General features: G+C 53.5%; 1 protein-coding gene across 1 annotated transcript in view; it reads right to left on the reverse strand.

Annotated features, from left to right (window-relative positions):
• Window positions 1-344: 344 nt before the first annotated feature.
• Window positions 345-22,767, reverse strand: part of SGSM1 (small G protein signaling modulator 1) — a gene marked incomplete at both ends in the record, with an annotated part of 26,711 nt that continues 4,288 nt past the window's right edge. The window contains 19 exons of the mRNA XM_009580255.1: window positions 345-454; window positions 802-884; window positions 2,030-2,154; window positions 2,358-2,942; window positions 3,710-3,781; window positions 6,181-6,363; window positions 6,820-6,948; window positions 7,562-7,707; window positions 8,099-8,163; window positions 8,548-8,686; window positions 10,880-11,009; window positions 11,524-11,687; window positions 12,125-12,192; window positions 14,218-14,342; window positions 14,922-15,053; window positions 15,563-15,708; window positions 16,269-16,336; window positions 16,898-17,050; window positions 17,863-18,025. Of these exons, the coding sequence (XP_009578550.1) occupies window positions 345-454; window positions 802-884; window positions 2,030-2,154; window positions 2,358-2,942; window positions 3,710-3,781; window positions 6,181-6,363; window positions 6,820-6,948; window positions 7,562-7,707; window positions 8,099-8,163; window positions 8,548-8,686; window positions 10,880-11,009; window positions 11,524-11,687; window positions 12,125-12,192; window positions 14,218-14,342; window positions 14,922-15,053; window positions 15,563-15,708; window positions 16,269-16,336; window positions 16,898-17,050; window positions 17,863-18,025 (2,786 nt within the window). The remainder of the gene's footprint in view (window positions 455-801; window positions 885-2,029; window positions 2,155-2,357; window positions 2,943-3,709; window positions 3,782-6,180; window positions 6,364-6,819; window positions 6,949-7,561; window positions 7,708-8,098; window positions 8,164-8,547; window positions 8,687-10,879; window positions 11,010-11,523; window positions 11,688-12,124; window positions 12,193-14,217; window positions 14,343-14,921; window positions 15,054-15,562; window positions 15,709-16,268; window positions 16,337-16,897; window positions 17,051-17,862; window positions 18,026-22,767) is intronic.

Genomic DNA, 22,767 nt, shown 5'->3' on the forward strand with positions numbered 1-22,767 from the left:
ATTGCGGGGTGTCGATCCCGGGCTGTGCCATGGCCATTCCATGGAAATCAGCGCAGGGAAAAGTGAAATGAAAAAGCACAGCAAGGTGGGGTGGTTGGTCAAAGGGCAGAGACTGATAGAGTTTGTTCATTTATTCTACATTCCCACTGCTCTCCTACCACACCATCTTCCACCAGCTTCTCCCTCCTTCGCAATCCTGGCACGTGTCACTCCCAGGCTCTCTTTACAGCCCCCTGCTCTCCCTCCTGCTTCCTGCCACTGAAAGCTCCTCTCAGCCCCTCCGAGACCCCTGTCCCAAGAACAGCTTTCCCCCTCCAGTTTGAGAGATGCCAGGACCCCCCTACCTGGATCAGAGATCTCATGTTGGCAAAGTGGGTGTCCATGGCTCCTCCATGGGGGAAGTTCTGATTCATCCTCTTCATAAGCTCAGTGAAACAGCTGAAAGCCAGAGCCTCTGCGCAGGGAAGAGAGACAGTCACTGCTCTGCTGCACGGACACCGCTGCATCTGCAGCCGCATCGCCACACCCCGCCATCCACTCACAGCAGCAATGTCCCTCCACGCTCCACACAGGGCTGCGCAGCAGGGACTGGCCTCAGAAACACACCTCACACTGCAAAAGGTATGTGCTGTCCCCAGGTTGGGCTCCCGGGAATCAGACAGCATCAAGAACAAATGGGATCCTGCCACCAGCTGCTCCGCACCTCCAAGCATGGGACACTCCTACCACAAAGGGCCAGCAGATCCCCCCACGCACTCCCAACAAAGGTATGGGGCCAGTGGAGCAGAGCCACCCACTCACCGTCATCCAGGATGACCAGAAGAGGGGCTAGCAGGTCACACATCCCCTGCACGTAGCCAATCTCAATGTGCTGCCAGATGTAGCTGTGTGAGAGAGCAGGAAAGGTGGCCCGTGAGCCCTTCCCGTGCCACACGAGTGCCACAGCCTGCCACCTCGCTTGCCTGCACCCTGCCTCCGTTCCTGGGACGCTGGCATTTCCTACATGCTGCCACCAAATCAGACCTGTTTATTCTGTTACGCCTGTGCTCCACTCCTCTACAGCCGGCCTATAAATGATTAAGTTTCCCGTGGTGACTTTCAGGTAAGCCGTGCATGGGCACAGCCCGGGATCGACACCCCGCAATGGCCATTGCCTGCTTTGCTTCCCTGCACCCAGCGTCCCAGGAAGCAACCAGCCCTGCAGAGATATCTTCCCATATTTGGTAGCAAGTCAAAATGTGTTCAGAAAGGATTCAGATCCACTGCTGGCACAAGGAAACAATCTTTTCCATCCTGCCCGTTAGTTTTCCAAACTCTGCTGTATTGTAGGTCTAATCTCAGCAGAGATCTCCAACTCTGGCTGTCAGATGAAGTGACAGCTCTAATGAAATAGCAGCTTCTCCTCATATTTGCAAGATGAGTAATAATATTTTAGCCTTCGCTGCCTCTGAAGCAGCCGCAGCTGCTGAGCTGGAGCTGGTTTGAGTCGGTGAATGTCACACCTCTTAGTCACAGGGACTAAGCAAACAGAATGAGAAACGCACCCAGGTATTCCTGTCTCCTGGGTTCTTGGGTAGGCACTAACCACTCGGTTGCTTCAGGCACTTCCTCATTAGCACTACAGCTCTGCGGGCTGATCCTCATTAAAACATTTTCCAGGCATATTCCAGAGAGCAGGTGGGCTGCACTGGGTTGACAGCACGAGGCAGCATGCATGGGCAGCCCCAGGGAGCCCTCTGCTTTGGCCAACAACCCAGACACACGGCAGTCACGGGGCAGAGCAGCACAAGGTGGGATGGCTGGACTCCTCGGTCTGGTAACCGTGAGGTCCTCGGAGCTGTGGCTCCAGTTCTGAGACGATGAGGGGATTTTGGGGAGGAAATCAAGGAGGCAAAACTCAGTAACCAGAACAAAGTTTGAGGCTCCAGCCTCAAGGTGAATTCAGGGAAACCAGCCACCAGTGTCAGGAGCCTGCTCCTGTCGCAGGGAGGGCTGGCAGGCCCCCCTCCCCGACCCCCACAGCTCCCACCTGCACATGATGTTGCGGAGTTTCTCCAGGTTGGCAGGGGTGAAGTACCAGTAGTTGCGGTCACACCGCTGCACGTCCTTCTCAATGCGGTGCAGGTTCACTGTGTACATGTCCAGTAGCTCTGGCTGCCCAAAACAAAAGCAAAGTTGATTTGTTTTCAAATAACAACCAAAAAGAAAGTTGCAAGGGCAATGGAGCGACAGGGCAGAGTTTGGGTGGGAGGTGGAGAGCCCCTGTACACACAACTGCAGGATTAGCACAGGGCAAATGCAGGTAAATAGTGGGACACCCAGGAAGAAACCCACTCAGCAAACAAGTCCATACTTACAGAGTAGGTGACACCCGTCGAGGAGACAGCGGACGTTTCACTGTTGGCCAGATCAGCTACAGCCAGAGAATCCAGCTGCGGGTACAAACTCTCCATCTCCGGCTCCTCGGAGAGGTTATCTTCACTCTCCACCAAGCTTTGCTTTTCAGCTTCGCTGTCTGCCCAGCTCTCTACCACAGTCAGGGCCACAGCGTGACGATCACGCAGGACCCCTGCCGAGCTCTCAGCAACGGAAACAAAGTCCACGCTTCCACCGGTGGGAAATTCACCTTCCAGGCTGTCTTGGCCCTGCAGCTTCTCCACCTGCCGGGCACCATCCCGGTCCTGTGGACCTGGCACGTCAGACCCACCAGCCTTTCCCTGAGAGCTGGCCGAGGATTTGTTGGTTTCCAGGGCACTGTCCTCATTGCTGAAGCTGCGCTCCGAGAATCCCGATGCGATGGAGAAGTTCTGGGAAGAGGGGTGGCCAGAATCAGGGGAACACGTGCCATTGGGAACCGTCCCATTGGGGATCTTGCTTTGTTTGCCATCTTCCAGCTGAGCATCTGCTTCGGTCTGTTCCACTTCATCAACAGATTCAAACACCTGCAAAGCACAAGCAGAGAGCCACAGGAGAGCGAGCCAACCCCCTGCATTCAGCAAACTGTTGGGAACACAGGCATTATATCCTCAAGAGCTGCATTCAGCAGTTAAACTGTGTTTGTGTTCCAGCAGTGAGGAGGGAGGAAGATCCACTCTCTATGTGCAGGACTCATACAAGCAACCAGTGGAAGAAAGCCCAGAGGACTTGAGGGCATTTTAACTTACTAGTGCTGTGCCTGGCTGTGGCTCCACATCTTCACTATAGTGAGAGACAACTTCAGCCCGAGCATCTAGCTCTCTGTCCCATTTTAACCAGACTCTTGGAGGAATTTCTGGGCACAGTCCTCAGCCTTTAGGTTCCCCTGCCTGGATGTGGCAGGTCAGTGCTTGGTCATTTGCACAACTTGGAGCCCACAGTCCCTGCTCCAAAGGACTATGCTTTACTCAGCGTAATATATTGGGCAGAATGTCCTTTAAACAGGTTGGTTAAACACATGGTTACTAACATACGGAGCAGCCAAGGCTCCTCAAGTGTGAAGGCCACATAGGGGTTGGTCCTTCGAGCCTGGGCAGAGCAGGCTGGTGAATATTAAACACCGCCAAGTAGTGCGTAGTGGCTCCAGAGGCAGGTTTATGAGTCATTTACCTCCTCCAACTACCGCTTCTGTTTGCCAGAAATCAGCAATCAGGCCAAGCCGGGGCAGAGACACGTATGCTGTTGGGTGGCTGGTGTCTGAACAAGCAAGAGGGGACAAAACGCTGCCGCTCACCTGTGTGCTGGAGCTGGAGTCACTCTGCAGTCGGGCATGATTCTGCAGGCCAGAGCTGCAGCTCTGCGAAGACTGCAAGAGAGAGGGAAAAGGCCAGTGAAAAGGCAAAGAGCATGGTGGGGGAAGCTTAAGCCATGCTATCAGAGGTGGGCACATCTGCATGTAAAGAACACGCAGAAAATGCATCCAATAAATTCTCGTATTTGACCACGAAAGACGTTTTCACATCACATCAACTCTGCCGTGCAGGTTTGTCACACAGCGCAGCACCCCGCCTCAGCCCGCCACTGCCATTTACTGCTGGAGAAGATGACAAAAAAAAATCCCAGGCCAACCCAGTTGTTCAAGCACTGTATGTTTGGGTCTGGAAGGAACTGCTTTCTTCTGGCCTTCAGAGAGGTCACGCTGTCTCCCTGGAGTGCAAATTTCTACAAATCTCTGTCCTAATTTGGCAGCAATGTGGCTCACTCCATCTTAGTTTACATAAACGATGAAGTCACAGGCTATAAAACAATCCCTCCAAGCATATTAATGTTTTTTCCTTTTCTTAAAGGACAAATATTGATGTTTCAAGCCAGACTCAGTCGAGGCAGCCCCTCTAAAAGTCAACAGCACCCTTTTCTGGCTTCCAGCTGAAGCACAGAAGGAAGCACTGGGCTTTGCAGCGATTAGTTCAGTGCTCTGCCTCGTGGATTCCCTCTGAGCAACCAGCCTTCACTTAAGAGCGAGTCCTCCCTGTTATCTGAGCCACCCCTGTGCCAGGCTTATCGTAGCGCAGGAGCCTGCGGCTGCTCACGCTGCACGCAAGTCGGGATGTACGGAGCATTGCAATGACATCAGACACAAACAATAGGGTTTTAAGAAAACACTTAATGGCAGCAGAACAGCAGCAGGAGTTGTCCCCACCCTAGTATTGTGGGTGTTTGCTGGGCAGGGCTCTGATGGAGAGAGGAAGGGCGACAGTTTTCCTCCATTACTATGGGAGCATTTTATAACAGGAAATTTCACGTTAAGATGGGAAAAGGGTGAACCTTTGCATGTATTAACTCTGCCGGCTCCCCTCCCAGCGCATGTTCCCAGAACAGGCAGACGTGGATATAAAAAAAGAACCACAGCGGAGATGCTGTGGGGATGGGAATGATTGACAAGGCTTCAGCAATGCCGACCATGCAGCCCACCTCTGCGCATCCCCTGCGAGAGCTGTGTCATCCAGCGCTTGCACACAGACCCTGGTTTGGATTTGCCTTCCCTGCATCTCTCCCTCCCTGTACACACACACGTAGCCCGCGTGATTGGGGCTGAGCTCATCTCTTTCCAAAAGCATCCACTCAAAATTCCCCAGAGGGAACCAGGTGAAGTCTCCAGTCCTGCACCTACCGGGCCCTTTTCGGCTTGGCCTCCATTTGCCTCCGGTGCAGCAGCACAAGGTCAGATAACCCAGCACCGCTTGCTCTGCCGTGCCGGGCTGTTCTCCTCCAAGAGCAAAACCCACACGGAAACACTCCCTGGACTCTGTTCCCAGGACTGCCTTTCCTTTAACAGGCTTTTCCCTCCACACCCTTTGGTTTGGGCTGTGGATCTAACTCCTCACTGCATTGCTGTAAGCCAGTCCCATGGAGCTGGGTGCCGGTGCCCAGCTCTGTCCCACGATGGCATGGTGTACCGAGGCTGCCGCGAGCCCTGCAGGCTCCTTCAGGGCTAGTCCTAGAGCCACCCCGCTCCTCCCGCCCCCAGGCAGCGGCTCTCTGCTGAGCAGCTGATGGAAGGAGGGAGTCAAGAAGCCCACTGACCTCTTTCACAGCCCCTCAGTGCCAGAAATATGGTCTTCCTCCCTCCCCCTACTTCAACACTGACTTCCATGGAGCTAATCCTGATGTGCACCAGGAGTGCAAACCGGGTAACGGGTATCTCTTCTTCTCCAGAAATACCCACAAGGAACATTTCACAGGACTGGTGAGAGTGTCTGGATTCAGACATGCGGCTCCACAAACAAGTTCTGGGCTCCTGGCTGCCCTCTGCCAGGACCCCCTGCCCTCTCCCTGCTGCCCCTGGCTTTCAGGTCCTCTGTGCCCAGCATCCCCACCCAGGGTCACGGATGCAGAGCTGTTCAGCGCTGCTGTGGATACTGCGGCTGCAAGAACCGAAGCAAATTTGTTAGACCTCCAATACGTCACTCAGGCTGCAGCCCAAAACCTCTCGGTCAGTGCAGTACCACGGAGTATGGAAACCGGGGTCATGCTGCAGGAGATGCCCACTCCTGCTGCTAAACACTCTGGAAGAGCAGATGAAAGAAAACAGGTAAGAAAGCTCCAACTCTAACTTGCACGGATTACAGTGAGCAACGAGGCGCAGAGGCAGGCAGAGGTCAGGGAAGGAGGGTGAGCAAGAACTGTGTCTCTGTCCCTCCCTTTAGCCCAGGCCAACATGGAGCCTGGGTGGGCACAGCCCTCCCCAAGCCCCCGCACCCTCACCTCATTGCTGATGGTCGAGTCCCTGTGCATCATCCTCTGAATGTGCGAATCCAGACTGGCCCCAGAGGAGCACTTGGCCAGAGCTGCTGCGTGCGACTCCTTCTCCCGCTGCCGGACAATGGCCTCGCAGCCCAGCCACTCCGCCATGGTGTGCTCGTAGCAGGTGCGGATCTGGTCGTCAGCCTGCAGCGTTTAGAGAGAGGGTCTTTGAACGGATGCCCCTGGAACAGCCCAGGAACCAGTGCCTCCTCCATCCCCCAAAGAGTCCTGCACGGACAAGATAAATGCATGCTTGCATTCACTATGGCTAGATAAGACAAAGTCACCCATCTCCGGCACAGCGACAGCCAGAGCCTGACCCACAAAACCTCGCTAAAATTAGGATGGCAAAATGACCATCCATCTCCTTCCTGAACATCAGCAGCCGGCAGCTGCACAGGGGAGCGTTGAGCTCGGTCCTATCAATTCTTGCTTGTCGGAGTCTTTCTCCTACCTCCTATCTACAGCTGCTGTACAAAGGGGACACAACGGTGGGACACAGGGTGGACTCTGGCATATGGACGCTTCAAGCTGTGAAATATCCAGGGCACACCAATGCAATACAGCAGGCTGCTGAGCTGGCAGCACACCCATACCAACCTCTTTCCTTTCTGCCTCCGTCATCCCAAACTGATAATGGCCCAAAAGGAAGGGCCAGACAGCCTTCCTGATCTCGTGCTGGATCCCGCCATAGTAGATCAGCCGCAGCAGCTCCTGGTCCTCGTAACTCTGTGGGAATTGCTCTGAGTCAGTGCACAGACACAGCCAGGACCACAGCCCATCAGCCGGCAGATGCAAGGGCAACCCCAGCCCAGCCCTGCCGCCTTTCAGCACCCAGAGTGCTGTCCAGACGCTAACCACCCGCAAACTCACTACCCATTCATTGCAGATGCTCTCTCAGATCTCCACTTGGGCTTAAGTACAGCCAGAGGCCCCTGCAGATGAACATTTTGGGAAACACTGGCTCACCACAGCCAGAAAGTGGCCCAAAGTCACTCAAGGTCACGTCAGGACTGTGGCACTGGTCACAGATCTCCAGCTATCCAGCTGTAACAGAATGCTGGGACCCCCCTCAAGACCACAGTACTCAGGGTGACAGACACTGCTGCAGACAGGCTCCAAACAGAAGCATGCTAAGGAGAGCAGCCTTCATTCCCCAGCTTCCCCGTGCCAAGGATTAGGAGCCCCGGGCTCTGTGCAGCCTGGGGCAGGCTGTATGACTTCTCTGCTCCGGGAACTTCTCAATTTGCTTTACCCTACCATGCTACGACCACTTAAGTGATGCTGCTCTGGACATCCCAAGCCCACCACAACTGGCATGTCCCAAGAGTGTTGGCCCTACCGTGCTGTCCTGCAGGTATCTCTGCCATATGTCCACAGTCAGTCCCGAGCTGGCATTGCAGGGCACATCAGGAGACACAATGTTGTGGTTAACCAGTGCAGATAGGTGGGTTCGCACCGTGGAGAGGTGTCTGCAATAGGCCAGCCCTGCATCAGGCAGAAGCAAACATTCAGCCAGGGAACTCAGGGAGCCATAAGGATGACGTGCTGGAGAAAGCTCTGATGAATCTGGTCCCTGCAGGAGACCCTCTGAAGCCACATCCAGCCTAAGCAGCAAAGCAGGAGTCTACTGGGACAGGTCAGTATCTCATCGTCTTGTACCACCAGCACTGCTGCTCGCTGGGCTGAAGTCCGAGGATCAGAGCTCAGATGTTTGCTCCCAATCCTGAGCATGCGTACATAGGGCCCTGCATGCAACTGGTCCCAGTACTCTTGGCTACTGCCCTGCTGCCTCAGCACCACTCCTAGCCCGGAGCCCACGACCTTAACCCTTGCCCATCACACATCTCAAGGCATCATGGATGTGACAAGTACTCACAGCCGTAGAAGGCCCGGGAGAGGATTTGGTACTTCATGTTGTCACACAGGAGCTTCAGCGGAGCTCTGTCAATAAAAACATATTGGATGTGAGGAGAGGAAATGCCTCCATGCATTCCCTCACCCCCTGCTTCAATCTGACTGTTCCAGCTTTGTCTCAGAGGTGCACCACAGGACCTCTGCTCAGCTTGGGAGCAGCAATTCTTGCTGCCAGAACATGGCCACAGAGCAGCTGAGACATCCCAGATGAGGGGACAAGCCTCACTTCAGCCTGGACATGGCCCCCTGGCCCCTGCAAATGGTCCCTGGACAACTGCGCCAAGTGTGAGGCTGGAGACACCGCTTGCACTATAATTGCTCTAGTTCAGCCATCCAGCTGGGCTTTCACCTGTAACCTTTGTTTTATTTTAGCGGTATTTCTCAAAGCAAGCAGCACCAGAGCCATCATACCTTTCGTGGCTGCAGCCGTTGGATGGCCCACCGTCAGAGGAGCCACTCTGAGAGCAGGAGGAGCAGGAGGACTTGCGGGTGCTGGGCTGCCACATGGGAGGCAGGCCAGCAGCCGGCGTGTCCATCAGGTCCTGGGGCACTGTAAGAGGGCAGAGAGAGGAGCATCAGCTACTGTCTGGCACTGCCCTGGGGTCAGGTGAGCCACAGGAGGTCAACAGAGAGGAGAGTTTTGATTAGCAAATGCAGCATCCCACACTCTTCCCAAGGAGACTCCAGCAACCAGGTAGGACCCACACCAGGTGATCACAGCACCAGCACTGGTGAGCTCAGGAGAAAGGAAAGGAAACAAAGAGCATTGATGAGAGAGAGCAAGAGAGAACCATCTGCTAATTAACTACAGTGCCTTCAGCAAGGTAATCTTAAACTGCTGAGTGCCGACCAAAGCAGAAAACAAACACCCAACCCAGAGAGACTCAAGACAAGGGGCTGCAACAGACTGTCACACAGATGAGAAAAACCATGGCTGAAATCAACCACTGCCCCAGGAAGAGTGGATCACTGGAAGAGAAAAGCCCCCATATCTCAAACACTAGGATCCCATCCAAGATTCAGGGAAAGACGGGAGCATCCAAATCACAAGACAAGAGATAAAGACTTCGAGGTTGAGAGGGACAGCAGGAGCAAGTAGCTCTTCGTGTTGTCACTTGCTACATCCCTGCTTAAACTCAGAAGTGCTATTGCAATGGCCTCGGATCCTGCTCAGGTATTGCCCTGCAAACCGAACAGGCGCAGAGCCCGTGCAAGGGGAACGTGCAGCCCTGAGAGCCGAGCTGCCCCACGCTGAGCAGCTTTGGCTGCTGTCCTGGCCTGGAACAGCCCCTGCCCTTCAGTCTTGGGTCTCCCTAGGAAAAGGCCATCATGAAGAAGGTGAACTGTGGGATGCAGAAAAAGATTAATGAAGAATAATCCTATTTGCTCCTCCCTGGAAATTAAAACGTGGTAGAAATTCCAGCTTCCAGTTGGGAGAGGGCTTCCTCACTCACCCTTGGTCTCACCGACTCCCCCTGCTTGTGATATTGAATAACTGATACTAGCAAGAAAAATGTTGAAATATTCCTGTTTCTCTCACGCTGAGCAGGTGCTGATGGGTCAGTGACGGTCAGCAGTGACAGGGGACACCTCTGCAGGAATTATCAAGTGACAACACAGGCAAGCAGTAGTACCAGACACAAACGACAGCCACATTACACTGATGCTGAGATGCCCCCAGAGTGGCAAGGGGAGGTCGGGATCTGATGGGAAGACTCAGAAACCATTTAGGGATCACCACTGTCTTGCTTGCAGCTGGAGTCCTTGCGATCTTCCCTCTCACAGCAGTGATGGAGATCACAGATGCAAGGAATGGATGAAAATTACCATTAATGGCAACTAGCGACACAGAGAGAGGACAAGGGCACAAATGAAAGAGCAGAAAGGAAGAATCTGTAGAGAAGTAAGAACTGATGCAGTTCCACCCCCCTCTGGGAAGGTCCACAGCAACCACACAGACTTTGATGATGCCAGCTGAGGAGACTGCAGCAACCCATTTCACAGAAAATTTGGCCTCCAGCATAGAATTTTAAGGGGTAGATCAAAAGAAAGTTACAGAAAGGAGCATCTCTATCTGCTATTTTAGCCTCAATCAGATTTTTGTCTGACTCACTGAATTGTGTTAGTCAGCTAAAGGCAAGGAGAACTAAGTATAACCTTAACTGATGTTATGGAGGAGTCACAGAAGATGTGATTGCCCCCTTCTAGCCTCAAAAATATAGGAACAAGTTTTTGATCAAGTTTCATAGCTTTTTAAAAGCACTCCACAAGTCTTCTATTGTACTCTTTGTTTCCCCCCTTATAAAGTCATCTACGATGTTCCCAGAGGTCAAAAAATAGCTGGATTACATGCAGCACTTGCCGAGTTGGCCTGGTGATAGCAAGAGAAGAATCAGCCCTGGAGGTTTGTGATGGTGAAAAGTGACCCCCAAGGAACATGACCAAAGTGAACCTTACTACTGAAATTATGTGCAAGAATTTTTTTTCCAAACATTAAGGGAGTCATGGCCTGTTGTGCAGCTGCAGAAATGAAGGACTCGGTAGCAAGTGAAAGGTTAAAACAAAAAAATAAAACCCAATCCATACATGATGTTGAATAAAAGGCAGTACTGTTACAAGCAAAGCCCATTTCTCTGGAACCATTTCCTGGCGCAAATTGCCACGTGCCTGTCAGTGCTGCATCCCCGGCTGCTCGTACACCCCGTGATAATCCACCTGAAACATTCTCTGCTGATGCACTCACCGAATTCAGACTGTGTCCCTGGGTAGATTATCCTGAAAACGTAATCTGTGGCTTCGTCATCTTCCTTGTCGGACGCAGACTCGGAGGAGCCCTGGGGACTTCGCTTCCTCAGCTTGGGAAACACCTTTCCCTAGGTGAACAAAACCTGTTCTTCACAAGCCGCCCCACGCTCAACCATGCAGGCCAGCATGGTCACTGCCTCATTTGCCAAACTCCTGCCCTACAAGAGCACGTGCTTCATCAGCCTGGATGATGTTTGCATGTTCCCTGTGCTGGAGCAGTCTTTGGATTAAGCTTTCAATTACACGGTGAATGTATAACCCTGTTTGTGCACAGGGTATGTATAATCCAGGCAGCATGGCCAGGTCCATGAGAACCAAACCTACCAGCAGCCCCACACCACCTCCCTTCTGATCTGCCCAGAAGGGTCTGTTTAGCTGGTCGAGGCCATGAGCTAAACCAAACTGCCATAATTCAAGCCCACCTTCCTTCTTAGTTTCGGGAGAGCGACTGTTTAAAATGCAGCAGCCCCTAACGTCAGGTAGAGGGTCCTCCCATCACCTCTGCTCTGAGACACACCGCAAGGAAACACCAGCAAGAACGTGCAGTGCCATGGGCTCAGGAACAAGTTTTGGGGTGCCTACCTTTCCCCGCTGCGACCAGAGGGGTGGATCCAGCTGCCCATGGGGCAGGAGGCCGTTCTCCAGGCAGGACAGGAACTGCAGTAAATGCCCTCCTCTGGGGAACCGCAACGGGGGCCTCTGAATCCCATCCTGGCTCACCAAGACAACCGTTCCACCGCTGTCTACTATTAGCAACAGTGACAGCAGAGAGAATACACACACATGAATGAGGGAAACATTACCAGTCAAAAATGCAGAGGACAGACAAGAAAGCTCAGCGAATTGTCTTTTTGGTGTGCCAAACAAAGAATTTCTTCCTTGTTTGGATTCTTCCCTAAGTCCATTACAAGCCTGGGGCCCTGAAGAAGGCTTGCCTGGGAGATCACACTCTTGAAAACCACAGAGCATTGCTCTGCAGGGAGCACTCCCCAGCCAAGCACCATAGCCAGGAGCTGCTTTAAAGGTTTTCCTAGAAGCACTTACATAGTAGCGACCACCCAGAGCCCTGGACATCTGCCCTGGAGCTGAATCAAAACGTCCCCATCTGGGTACTCCCCAAAGATCTAATGAAGCAAGTGTCAGGCTGATAACACCCTCCAGCAGCCCCCGACTCTGGCTTTACCTTGCTGGTGACAGTGCAAATAGACGATCTCCTCCAGGCGAATAGTCATGGCATAGTCCCAGTACACGCTGGAACAGAGAAAGAGAGGAAGTCGTGAGCTTCAGGGATGCAGGAGGCTCTGCTTCTGTTCACATCAGCTCCAGATCCTGCCTCCAGCTATCCTGGCACCAGGGGAAGCTACAGAAAGGACGAGGTCCGAGCAGCAGTGCGACTGCCACGAAGCCAGCCTGAGTCAGTGACAACACCCCTCCAGAACCAGTAACTGTCCCTGCCACTACAGCTCAATCAGGGCAAGTCCAGTCCCACCTGCCCCGGGCTGTTTCTCTGTCCTCACATTGTTCCCAGACATGGGCAACGTGCCCACGGATCCTGGCAATTGCAGGGAGGGATGTGGAGCCCTGCAGAGCTGAGCACTCTCCTCTGGGCACCCCGGAAAGGACTCCTAACCCTGCTGCGGTGCTGGGAGAACCCCACGAACCTGGCAGGAGCAGCCCCAGAGCCCCAAGGGAACACGCAGTGCAGTCCAAGCCTGGGCTGCTGCTCTGCTGAGCTCCTGTCCCCAGGGGAGGGGGAAATAAACCCTCGCCATTTGTGGGTTTTTTCAAAGCTGAAAATAGATTTGGTCCCAGTTGCTTCTGTTTGAGAACCGTGCTCCCTCAGCACAGGCACCTCCAGGCAACAGAGCAAGTCTAGAGAACGCTGGGAGAGCTGCTGGTCACCAGGCAGGGCAGAGGGCCAGAGAGATGCCAGGAGGAAGCCGGGGAAGGGGATCTCGCCAGGAGACACGTGGCCTCACGCAGGGTTTCATTTCTGTGGAGAGCCTAGCAAGAGCACTGCTCTATCCGAGTGTCAGCGTTTAATAACATCCTACTTCTTTGCAACAAAGCAAATTTCCAGATTCTGAGCAGCATTATCTGCCACTTTAAAAAAACAGTGCTTAAAATAAAGGCATTATAAAGTGGCTCATGAGGACAGTTAAGGACGGGAAGGGGTACGCAAGAGTCACTCCTTGTAGATCCATACTTACTTTGTCATCTGACTCCTCTCTTCCTCGGTCACGTCTTGACACTGGGAAGTTTTAGAGCTTAGGCTGATGCCCAAGTCAAGAACTCAGAAAAGAAGTGTAGGGATGAAAAGAGCATTTTAGGGGGAGTGTACCAGGCATAACGGAATGGCCCAGGGGCCAAGAAGAAAGGGGAGATGAAAAGAACACAGGTAAACAAAACCCAAAAAACTACAATTGAGAATAAACAAAACTGAGAACAAGTTTTGCTGAAGAAGATCTTTACGCCAGGTCAAAGAATCAATGTCCTAAACACTCCAGCTTTCCCGAAGCGTTTGCTAGTGGAAAGGGATTTCCTTTGCTTTGTTTCGTTTCTCAGGCAAATTGGGACCTGGCATGATTCTGCAGTTTGTTAAAAGGACTGCAGCTATCAAGAGAAATGCCAGCAGTCCATAAGGCAATCCCAGGCAAAAGGGCATGGCAATACGCCCTGCCAGGCAAACTAAGGAGACTTCAGGGCCCCTGGAGGAACAAGCTCCAGGGACTCCGTTAAATCCAAGGGACTTCAAATACCTGCACATAGCATCAGCTGCAGACTGCACGGAAACAGCACTACAAAATGGCACGCACTCTGCTACCGAGGTATGATTATCTGGGAACTGCTCATGTTCCCTCTCTCTGCAGATACTCTTTCCGTGTTTATGAGTTCCGCAGTTCCCCAGATTGAAATAACCACAATAAACCTGAAAGCACTGTGTAGTGTGTAGAGAGAGCATTGTCCTGAGAAAATCCCACAGCGCAATAAGTGAAACCACTTTGCGTCTTTCAGAACAAGCACCCCCCAGTTCCCTTGCTGAACACTTCCCAGCAGAGACGGGCAATAGCACAGCATCTCACACTATCTCCCTCTCCCAGCACCTCAGGCCTCCTTCCCCGTCCCTTCCCCTGTTACAGACTGAAGGATGATTGTTTTGCTCTGCAGTCAGTGGGAAAACTCACTGATGGCCTTGGACACCAGATCCAAACTCTGAATCTGGGGAATATTTGCCTCCCCTCTGCCCCACGCCAGGGCGCACTTGGAGCCAGTCACCTCTTCTCGTAGTCCAGATCCCCCACAGAGCCGTTCATCAGCTGGTTGGGAGTCCACTTCAGCGCCATGATGTCGGCAGTCTGGTGAAGGGACAGATATCCCGGGATTGCCTCCATGTCATCTCGCTTGAGAAGAGAAATGCAGGGAGAGAGTGAGCTGGTGAGAGCAGGCTGGGAGACGCCAGAAGCATGAAGCACCACCTCAGGCTACCCGAGGCTGAGCCATGCCCCGGAGCACAGTCCTGGACCGTAACACAGCCCTGCCTGCTGCCCCTGAGCCCATCCACTCACCAACAGGGAGAAACCCACAGGGGCCCCGCAAAACCTCCCAGCAGAGACAACAGGACACCTCACCAGCTTGGAGAGCGCTGCCCAGCTGAGCCAAACTTAACACCTCCACCTAAGCAGTTTGCACTTCACTTATTTGACTACAGTAAGCAGAAAGGGACAGGAGGAGGGTTCTGTGGCCTCTGGTCAAGAGTGGGCAGGGAGAGGAGCCTGTTTCTACTCAGTCAGAAGCAGAGCTCTTCCATTCCGCTGGGAGGATCCGTATCACCAGGACCTCAACAAACGCAGTCCAGGCACTGCCTTCCCAGATTAGAAACGAGCCTGTGCTTTTCTTCATCAAAGAGCAACTTAGGACAAAATTACCTGGCAGGGAGCAGAGCAGTGTTGTAAAGCCCAGATGCCCCAGCAGGCACTTACCGGCTGCACCAGGACGTTGTTCTTGCCGTAGAGGAGCGTGGCTCGGGAATTCTGGTGCAGCGACTCCACGTAGTCCCTGGCAGACAGCGATGGCCGGTCATCCATACTGCCACTCGAATGCCTTTTCTGAATCTGGAAGAGATCCACTTACAAACGTGAGGTCAGCACAGATGCCTCTCGCTTTCAGAAAGCTCCTCCTGAAAGCTCATTCCCTCCTCACTTACACACTTAAGAAAGCCACTACTAGAAATCTTTCCCTTGTGTCCTCTGAGAGGATTCCTGGCTCTGGCCAAGCTCGATTCTGTACTTAGAGAAGCCCCAGGAGTGTACTTTGTTTGCAATAAACAGAGCAGACTTCAGCTGCCTCTGCTTTTCGTTCACACGTGCTGTTCCCAAAGGGCGGAGACCCCATGATGCAGTGCCGCCTTGGTCCAGCACGCCTGCAGTCTCCACGGCCCGTATTCCCAGCACTTCTGGCTTGAAGACTTCAAGTAACTGCACTTTTCTACCTTTTCTCATCAGAGGGCTTCACAGCCCTTTTCAAACAGATGGAGCCTCAAACCCTGGCGAGTGCTGCCTGTGCACCCCAGGAGGAGCGTGGCGAGGGGCTGTCCCTCCCAGCCTGGCCGTCCCCCACTCACGCAGAGCGCCGGGCGCTTGGTGGGCGAGTCCTGGCGACAGTGCGAGCTGTGGATCCGGTGCCTCTGAACCAGCTCGTCAGCTGAGGGGTCTGTCCAGAAGTGGTCAGCGGTCTTCATCTTCGTGTACTCCAGCGCACAGGGCCCCACTGCGCAGAGAAGAAAATCGCAAACGTAAGGAAGTCATCGGTGTTGTTCCGATGACTGCAGTCACTTCTCAGATCCCCGGAGCCCAGCATCTCAGAGCAGGGGTGGTGGGACAGCAGGCAACAAGCACCAGGCTTAGCGCACATTGCTGCTGCATTGTGTAACAGCAGCGAAGAACTCTGAGGGGTCAGCCGGCCCTGGCAGCAAGCAATAACCCACTGCTTGACGGCTCATCCGCATGCCGAGCCCTGCGTCGCACTGCAGCACCGCACTGCTCCCCAGGCCCCGGCCTCAGCCCCTGTTTATGCCCGTCAGTATTACTGAAGCCTGTGCGAGAAAAGGAAACCCCAAGCTCAGCCTTGCAACTCTCCATCTCTATTCACTGCTCAGCAGCTGGGCATCGTGTGGTCTTTATAAGCACTCCACAGGGCTACCTGTCCAGGGCTAGTACGTTTTCTGAAGTTCGTGCTAGGAACAATTGCATTTCACATCCCAGATTACAGAACTGGGAACACAGGTTTGGAAAGCAAGCTATCAAAGTAGGGTAAGAGGAAAGTGTTACCCAATAAAGATGCAAGAATTGGCCCATCCACAGGATCCATCAGGAGAGCTTCTTTCTCATAGTACTTACTAGAAGAAATAGAGAACAGAATGCTGTAGCATTTCAACCTCCTGTGACTGCAAAAGTGACAGAGACAGTGGTTTTAAACCACTGTAATGCCCTTCCTTCCCTTTCTGTATCACTCCTTGATGGTGAGAGGGCAAGAAGCCCTTAACAGGCTGTTTCTGCTAGCCATGAAATTCCTGGGGGATAGATGCCCTCCTGCAGCACATTGCAAGCATCACCACCACCTAAAAAAACATCCCCAGGACTGGAGATGACACTTTCCCAGGACAGGACACCTCAGCATGCAGTTTCCAGAAGATAAGGACGATGCGGTCCCTGACAACCCAGCCGTCAGCCGAGCAAGCGTGGCCTGTCTTTATTTTAGGGAGTGTACGGTGGCCACCAGCAGCAGGGTATCAGTCAGAGTCCCTGTGCTGGCACAGAATGACTCAACTGTCCCATCCAGGGACTTCTCTGGCCCATTTGGGGACAGCTCAGCCAACAACACCTCCAGGATCATCGGAAAGGGCAGATACTGGTGGTGAGTTGGGAGGGGCAAATGGTTGGCCCGTGCCAGCACTCACCTGCTATTTTCTACCAAGTAATGCACGATTTTATCCAAGACCTTTTCAAAGAGGGCTGTGCGGATCCAGAGGTGTTTGATGGCTTGAGGAGACAGGTTGGGCAGCTTCGGCATCTTGCGCACATTCTCCGGGATGCCCTGGACTTGATTTCGTCTTTAGAGGTACAAGGCAAAAGACAACAACATCACTGGCTCATACTGAGCACTGCAGCAGCCCAGAGCACTCACAGCACCTTGTGGGGCACAGGGTTTCGGTGGTGCTGACTGTGGTGGCAGGGGGATGCCCAGGGAACTGCATGGGGACAGGGCTCTGGAGACTGCTCCCTTCATCTATTCCACCCCTACTCCAGAAGGCCCACATCTGCATTTGAAAATTGACTTCAGTAAATCGGTTTCCCACTGTAAAGGCACCCTAGAACAAGCCTCTGCCTCAGCAGAGTCCTCCAACCCACACACCTTTTCCACTGGTGCCTGAGGACAGCAGTTCACAAGCAAAGCGGCTTATCTTAGGACAGCATAAAGATTCCTGCCCCCAGGTAGCTGCACCATCCATCTCCCTGGTTCCTCTCCAAGGATGAGTAAGCCACTCTCAAACAGAAGTTGAATTACTGCCCTGCACATTGAGGCAGACCAAATTTGGTTCCAGTTGGCTAGCGCACTGGTCCATAAACTGTGACAGTTCAGGAGCAAACATGCTTAGCTGTCCCTGAAGCATGAGACAAGGGGCAGAGGAAGTACGAACTTGTCCATCCTAGCTTAAACCACAACCGCAACTCTCAGTCTCCTAGACAAGCAACCAGTTCAGTCAAGATATCAAAAGCCCAAGACAGGACTCTGCTCCACTGGAAGAGCAATTCCTCCTGCAGAGGCTCAAGCTGGACATTGCGATCCACAGCCGTACCCAAACTACATACCCACACCGAAACGCGAGCAACCTGTGGGATAACAGCAATGCTGGTGCCTTACGCATTCTCAATGAGCTGCTCCAGGTCTTGCACCTTCTTGCAAAGCTCCTCTGCCAGAGGAAAGCTCTTGCCCACCTTCATAAACAGAGCTGCTATCTTGTTGCTGCGCAGGAATCCTGCTGCCCTCCGCTTCAAGCCGTACAAGACACAGGCTTCCACAGCAGCTGCAACAAAGCAAAGGCGTTACTGAAGCGGCAGGAGAACTCGGAGCTCACATCACAACAGGCAGTCTCCTGCTGCATCCATGACTTTACTCCACAGCAGAAATGTTTCCCAAGAGGAAAACAGTGCCATGTTCTATTCCTGCCTAAGCAGACAGGAGGTTAGGAACCCAGATGTCTTTTGACCCAAAGCAGCAGACAGTGGTTCGGCTTTTCTGCCTGCAGAGTCATCAGTTCTGCTGACTAGACGGAGGTACAATTTCAGTTTTGCAAAAGAGAAAAATTGAGGTTGGTGACGTCTATTAGAAGTTCAGCTAATCTGAACAAAAGGGCTAGCTTGATGGAAGTAAATATGAACTGTGAGTGTGCGAAGATGTACCTACTTCAATGGAGAGTTAACTTGTGCCTGTTAAAGCAGATCCAGGGTCTTCCCGAAATCACCTGAGAGGGACTAGTCAGGCAGACTAACTTGTCTTGGACTCACTTATCTGACCAACCAACAGCCTAAAGAGACCTTACTAGACTGGCGATGAAATGGGAACGTGCAGCTTTTGGACCACAGAGGTGGTACCTCTGTGCCACCAAGAGCAAGCAGTCTGCACCGACGTGCCAAGCTAGCAGCCTGGATTAGGATTTCTCAGAGTGCTTTGTTCATTCATGAAACAGAGCGGGAGAAAGGACTTGGACCGCTGTGCTCGCAGCCCTTTGTTCCAAAAATGCCAGGATCTGGCTCTGCTACACAATATCCTGAATGCAAACAAATCGATGCTAACGCTGGGAAATCTCAGCACGCACAGAGGTTGCATCCTGCTTCCAGGTTTGCACCGGCACGATCGCTGTTACCAGAGTGGTGATTTTCCCAGCAGAGGAGCCACCGGCTCGTGGCGTGGCAGTAATCGCACAGATCAGGAGCTGCCAAGAGCCCGCTCATACAGAGTCACTCAGGTTAAGCCTGTGGGAGTGAACAGTTTATCTGTGGTTTAACAGCTTGAAGCCAAGCGTGGCTGTACAGTGCTTCATCTGGCTATGCTTCCCTGGCTAAAGGGGTTGGAAACCATTTCAGGTGACCAGTTTGTCCATGGGGCCAGCAGCCCCAGCAGCCTGGGACGGAGAGCAGGCTTTTGCAGTGTCATTGGGGAGGGCACTGCCAACAGCGCACCAGGCTTGGGGTCCCTCTGCAAGCTCAGCGCACGAGTCCCTCTCCTTTCTCTCCAGTGTGCTCATCAGTCCAGCCACCATCATTAATCAACGGGCTAGATGGAAGGACGGGATGTAAAACTTCTCAGACGATTTATTTTAAGGCAGAGAACATCCCCACCTGGCCTTCAGGAAAATGTCCTCATCAGACATGCGACAACTAACAAGCAAGCGCGCTGCATCTTCTCCAGGTAGGATAACTGCTTTGCTATGCAGATAAACAGGCTGACATTCTCCTCGCAGGTTTCTTGCAGATTATAGAGAAACCAAACAACTCACTGAAGTTTTCCCTTCGGCCCAGTCTGAGGGACTGGAACAGGGGATTTTGGCCCTGGCCCCCTGCGCTGGGATGGTCCGAGTGAGAAGGAGAAAACTCGGGAGCAAGAGATGGGCGCACTGAGGATTTCTAAAGCAGCAGAGGAAATGGGGCAGTTTTTTCACAAAAAAATCTCAGTGTTCACATGAACATCTTCCCGAAAAAAAATAAAGGCAATGGAGAACCTGGGGATAAACCACAGGCAACGCCAGCAGCTCAGTCTGGCTTTGGAGACCCTCCCAGCTCAGTGGTGATTTGGTTGGCTTTTTGCAGCTGGTACTCAGCAGTAAAGTCCCCGTGCAAGGCTTCGCCTAACTCCCTGCACTGGGCTCTGCCGAAAGGCAGCGTCAGGCACTCACCGAACCACAGCGAGTGCCCAGAAAGCACCAGCCGCCCGCCTTCTCCTGCCAGGCTCCCCGCCCGGGCACGCAGCGCGCAGGGAGCCGGCTCTGCTGGCGATGGGAGACGGCGATGACTCCACAGAAAGACGCGCACACATACAGGCTCCACCGGCAATCTGTTTGCCGGAGTCCCCTGGGAGGGCTCAGGATGGATGTCTAGCGTCAAACACAGACTTATTAAACAGGCTGATCAAAGCACTGGAAAATTACACGGACCCACAGTTCTGCAGGCTATTGATCTGGGTCTGACAACAAGCTTTCTGGCGCACCGGCACCCCTCCTTCCCCAGGAACCCGACGCTGCAGGGCCAGCTGCGCTGAGCCTTCCCTGCAGCGGCCCAGCAGATGCTGATTCGCCTCTTGTTTGGAAAGGCATTTTTTCCTACAGCTGAACAACTCTATGGAGACATTTAAAAGGACATTTCATGCAGACCCATCAACACCAGCTCCCAGGGCTGAGAGATGCTCTCATTATCTCTGCCCTCCTTAGCGCCATGCCCAAGTTCACCGCGAGCGGGCAGGGCGGGCATGCTGCATCTGAGGTCCTGCGAGACACGTCCTGTGCTAACAGCAGAAAAGCAACACATTTGGGCCAGCCAAGTCCTGCTCACCCAAAACCAGTCATTCAGAGCCGCTGGATGGATACCTTGTTTTTAAACAAAGCCCTGCACAAACCCTCCTGAAGCCCAGACATGCTACAAATAGCACGGCCCATGCACGGACGGGTCTTCCTACCTGTCCCAGATTTGCAGCTGTAAAATCAGACCAGACTGCTTCATGGCTTTGGGACCACATGCAAGAAGACCCATCCCTCCCTCACACACACTCAAATCACCCCACCCCATGTCCCTTCATTCATTTGTTCTACGCTCCAAGGCTGAAATACAAGTGACAGACACAAACAACCCTACCCGCCTGAGACTGCACCCAGGCATACCCATTTTAGAGTGCCCAGCCATGGAGCAGGCATCTCCCGAAAGCTCAGGCAGGTCTCTGCTGCTAACCCCAGCAGGATGGAATAGCAGTCATCAACCCCAGCCAAGCGGGGTCAGGAGCCAGCTGGAAGTGGAACTGCAAGCAAAAAAGCCACATGAATACTAACCCACAGCTTTGTTTTTGGAGGGTAAAGTTATGCTGACATACAGCTGAAAAAGCAAATCACAGCAGCACCTTCAAAACCTGGGGAGAAGTTCCCCCTCTCCACCGAGACTGAACCGAGGGTGAGGTCTCTGCGGGACCACACTGCCAACGTCAGCACCCTACCAATGGAGCTGGACTTCAGCCCCAGGGTCTGCTGCCAGCACGGGGCAGGGCACCAGCACTCCCTCCTCCAATTTGTATTTCTGGGGATTTCCCTGCTCTCGAGCAGCCATCTCCAGCTCTTTGGAGGTGGCCTCAGCCTCCGCAGCGGGCGCCAGCCTGGCTGGGCTCCGATGCTCACCTGGTGCAGCTGGGCACCGGAGCTGCCGGACACGGTGCAAGAGCAGAGCTGGATTTGTGGCATTCCCAGCTCTGCCAAGCCATCAGTTGTCAAATCAATTATGCTGCCAATCAGCAACTTATCAGGGCCCAGTTTTCTGCCAGCTGCACGTGGTAACAAGAGGCCAGCAAGGCAATGAGCCCAAAAAGCCCCTCTGTGCCTCGCACCCACCCTCGTATGCCAGAGAGAGAAGTCATGCAAGCAAGCCTGGGGCAGGCAGATGAGGTCTCCCTCTCTCTGCTGCCCACCAAAATGCCTTAGCAAACCAGGCACCCTCTGCCTCCGCTGGCCCCCAGAGTGCTGTACGGTACCAGGGCACCCCACCCTGGCAAGCACAGGGGCTTGCCGTGGCTCCCAGTGCCCCGGGGGGCCAGCAGCCAGGGCTGCTGCCCCGCACAGCCGCCCTGCAGCCCTCCCGAGAGACAACCTCTCTTGGGCACCAGATGCTCGATGTGCCGTCAGCTCCACTCCGAATTTCCAGCAGACGAGCGAGAGCACTCATGCTCGCGCAAGAGAGCGGCAGATCGCTTTGCTCACGGGCAGTGCATCACACCTCCCTGCCAGCTAGGGAGCAGCACAAGGGAGAAAACCCAGACTGCTGAAAAGCCTCCCAGCACGCTCCAGCAAGACGGAGCAGTCATCAGCATCTGTCCTCAACGCCATAGCCTGAACCTCTCCGAAACACTACTCCTGCTGGCAAAACTACACACGAATGTGCAGTCTCCATAGGAAAAACTCTCCCTATGCTCTCCCAAGGGCTCAGAAACTTGAGCACATAAACTAAGTGCACCGGGTCCATGCTAAACCCAGGGGTAATCGTAGGGGTTTTTTTTAACCTTATGATTTTTTTGGGCTCAGTTCATAACTTACTGTCACCACTGCCAACAGACACTGTGAAGCGAAAGATTCTCCCCATCCCTACAGCAGAGGTGCACGGTGCAAGGGCTCTGGGCAGCTACACCCAGGCAAGGTGGGAGTTTTATTTCTTGGCAAAAGACTGAAGATGTTTCAGATCCCGAGAGCGCTCTGGCCTGGCACAATTCGTGCAGGCAGTCTCAGCACTGATGTGGACAACAAACCCCTCGGCTCACGCAGGCCCCGAGCCCTGCTGCTGGCTCTCCATCAGCCTCCCAGGGCAGCGTGAACGTGACAGATGCCAACTCGCGTTTGTCTGCTTCAAACCCTTCCCTCATGGGCAAAACAGGGCAGCTGCCCTTTCCTGCCAGACCACTGGTTTCATCAGAAGGGGTTTGCGGTACACTGGTTACGCAGAGGATGAGGAGGGCTTGCTCTGTGAGGAAGGTGGCTCCCCCCAGAGAAAAGGGCAGCTCTGCCTAGCCAGAGCCAGGCTC

This window comes from Fulmarus glacialis, unplaced genomic scaffold, assembly GCF_000690835.1.
Source record: "Fulmarus glacialis isolate BGI_N327 unplaced genomic scaffold, ASM69083v1 scaffold23566, whole genome shotgun sequence".
Classification (NCBI taxonomy): domain Eukaryota; kingdom Metazoa; phylum Chordata; class Aves; order Procellariiformes; family Procellariidae; genus Fulmarus; species Fulmarus glacialis.